Below are 2,506 nucleotides of genomic sequence, written 5' to 3'. Positions count from 1 at the left end.
AATCACGTACCCTCTACTGCGGCACCTTCCCCCCTCCTACCAACGAGCACTACTGGCGATCTACAACAAATGTTGGAGGGAAGGGATGGTGCCAACGGCATGGAAACATGCAATCGTGGTCCCCATCCCCAAGGCGGGCAAGAAGAGTAACCTAGTGGAAAACTACAGGCCCGTGGCCCTTATCTCCCATGTAGGAAAGGTCTACGAGAGGGTTGTCCTAAACCGCCTCAGCCACCATGTGGAAGCAAACGGCCTCCTCCCGAAGCTTCAAGCTGGTTTTAGGAAGGGGAGAAGTGTCACCGATCACGTTGTGAAACTCTCCGAGCACATCCGGCGAGCCCAAAGGCAAAGAATAGTCCTTCACACGTGCTTCCTGGACATTTCCAAGGCCTTCGATACCGTTTGGCACGCCAAACTCCTCTGGCAACTGAAATCCATCGGGGTATCCCCAGCAATATTTGGTTTTACGAAGTCATTCCTCTCTGACAGATCCATAGCAGTTTGGTGGAGAGGGACGCCTAGCCCACAAGCCAAAATCGACATGGGGGTCCCCCAAGGCTCCGTCGTTGCCCCCCTCCTCTTCACTTTGCTAATAGCGGGAGTGGAGAAGGGGTACAAAACGACACAATCATCACAGCCTACGCGGACGACATAGCCCTCTGGAGGAAGTCGAGGCACCGACGGCCACAACAGAGCTCGGCGAACCACCAGGCGGAAGTAAGGACATTCCAAAAACAGGTGGACGTAGTCGTGAACCACCTCTCAAATCTTGGCTTCACCCTCTCTGCGACCAAGACGGTATACATGCCCGTCCACGGCATAGGCCTAAACCGAAGACAGTACCCGGAGTGGAACCAAGTCACGGTCTGCGGCATGGCTGTAAAACCCTCAGCCTCCGTCCGCTACCTCGGGGTTATCTTCCAATGCGACGGACGGTGGAACAAACACCTGCAACAAGTCTGCTTCAGTGCCCGACGGGCCCTCAATCTCATCAGAGCCATCCGTCAGGAGAAATGGGGCCAACGCAGAAACTCTGATTCCTATCATACAAAACCTGGTGCGCTCCCGCCTCCTCTTTGGCGCCCCTGCCCTCCACGACCTCCCCAAGACGGCTGTGGAAAAAATGGCACAGGTGGAGTGCCACGCGCTCCGCCTGGGGCTAGGCCTATCACAGGGTGTATCTGAAGCCCAAGTGTACAATGAAGCCGGCCTCCTACCACTGTGGCACCGTCTAAAGAGGGACACATGTACCTATCTCTTCAGTTCCGCGAGAGTACCAAACTCCACCGACGAGGAGATGTATGAGACATGAAACTCAGCGTCCACCCCCGTACCCATCCATGGCCTTCCCGTCTCAGTGAGGGAACTCTGCAAGACGGCCAAAATACAAGCTGGCGAGTGCCGACGAATATCCCAATGCCAAGTAGACCCTTTCCCCCCGTGGGCCCTTACTCCCCCTGAGGTGGAGCTAGACCTCCCAGGACTTAGCCACCGAGACGACCCCCACATGCTAGCAGCATGTGCAAGGGAGGTGATTACTCTGAAGTACCCCGATGATTTTCTGGGATACACGGACGGAACAGTGTTAAACGACGGCCGCACAGGAGCAGGCATCTACCTGCAGGACACTAATGAAATCTTCTCTTTGAAGCCCCACACCACCACCATCCTCACGGCCGAGCTCATTGTCATCCGTGAGGCAATACGAAAAATTATCGCCCTACGCCCATCTACGCAAGCAACGGTGTTCTCGGATTCAAAATCCAGTCTGGCAGCCATCCAAAATGGAAGCTGCATGTCACGGCCCGACATCCTTAAAGACGAGTCTCCCGAGGCTGACAGGTTGGGCGTCCTCCTCCGATTCCAGTGGATCCCCTCGCATGTGGGCCTCCACGGAAATGAGATGGCAGACAATGCTGCCAAGCTAGGTGCTTCATCACCTGAAGACGGCGTCATCCCACTCCAGCCCTCAGAAAATGACATCTTCCGGAAGATTGACCTTGCTCCCTGGGACCTTTGGAAGCTGGAATATCAATCTACCGCTGCTGCCCGAGGATGGCCCCTCAAGACCTGCCTCGGACCGACCCCGCCCAACTTCTCCTCCCTGCCTCCGCACATTGTAGCGACAATTAGCAGGATACGGGTAAATCACTGGCGCACCCAATATACTGCTTCACGCTGCATCTGTGGCGTGGAAATCTCCTTCCAGCATTGCCTCCTCACGTGCCCCGTGATGGAAGCCCACTTCCGGCCACTACGCACAACCCTCGGCCACCACACGACGGCTCTCGACCGCCTCAGGGTAGACGACTCCCCCAGTGCTGATCTCCTTGTCCTCGCGGCCAAACTTGCCTGCTCCTTCCCAGTTGGAGGACTGATATAAGCACCCACCCACACCCACTCACGCATCTGCGTAAATACAACTCGGGTATGCACCCACACACGTGCGTGTTACACGCAAATTGCACTCCCCGATGACAGCACCCATTTTCATCGAGCCACTCAA

At 56.0% G+C, this 2,506-nt stretch overlaps 1 protein-coding gene across 1 annotated transcript; it reads left to right on the top strand.

Annotated features, from left to right (window-relative positions):
• The first annotated feature begins 85 nt into the window (after positions 1 to 85).
• On the top strand, positions 86 to 2,383 carry LOC143035674 (uncharacterized). Its single transcript, XM_076202539.1, has 3 exons — positions 86 to 504; positions 597 to 1,132; positions 1,359 to 2,383. The coding sequence occupies exons 1-3, from the start codon at positions 86 to 88 to the stop codon at positions 2,381 to 2,383; spliced, it is 1,980 nt and encodes a 659-aa protein (XP_076058654.1).
• The last annotated feature ends 123 nt before the right edge of the window (positions 2,384 to 2,506 follow it).

The sequence above is a fragment of the Oratosquilla oratoria genome, chromosome 19 (genome assembly GCF_046742065.1).
Source record: "Oratosquilla oratoria isolate Oo_2021 chromosome 19, ASM4674206v1, whole genome shotgun sequence".
Classification (NCBI taxonomy): Eukaryota; Metazoa; Arthropoda; class Malacostraca; order Stomatopoda; family Squillidae; genus Oratosquilla; species Oratosquilla oratoria.
This window is presented reverse-complemented; position numbering and strand designations above follow the sequence as displayed.

What these genes read in the sequence shown, in the direction of transcription:
- LOC143035674 (XM_076202539.1), top strand. Translation starts at nt 86, where the DNA reads ATGGTGCCAACGGCATGGAAACATGCAATCGTGGTCCCCATCCCCAAG. An exon ending in GACAGATCCATAGCAGTTTG is followed by an intron (nt 505 to 596) that starts GTGGAGAGGGAC and finishes CTTTGCTAATAG; the next exon opens with CGGGAGTGGAGAAGGGGTAC. An exon ending in CTGTGGAAAAAATGGCACAG is followed by an intron (nt 1,133 to 1,358) that starts GTGGAGTGCCAC and finishes TTCCCGTCTCAG; the next exon opens with TGAGGGAACTCTGCAAGACG.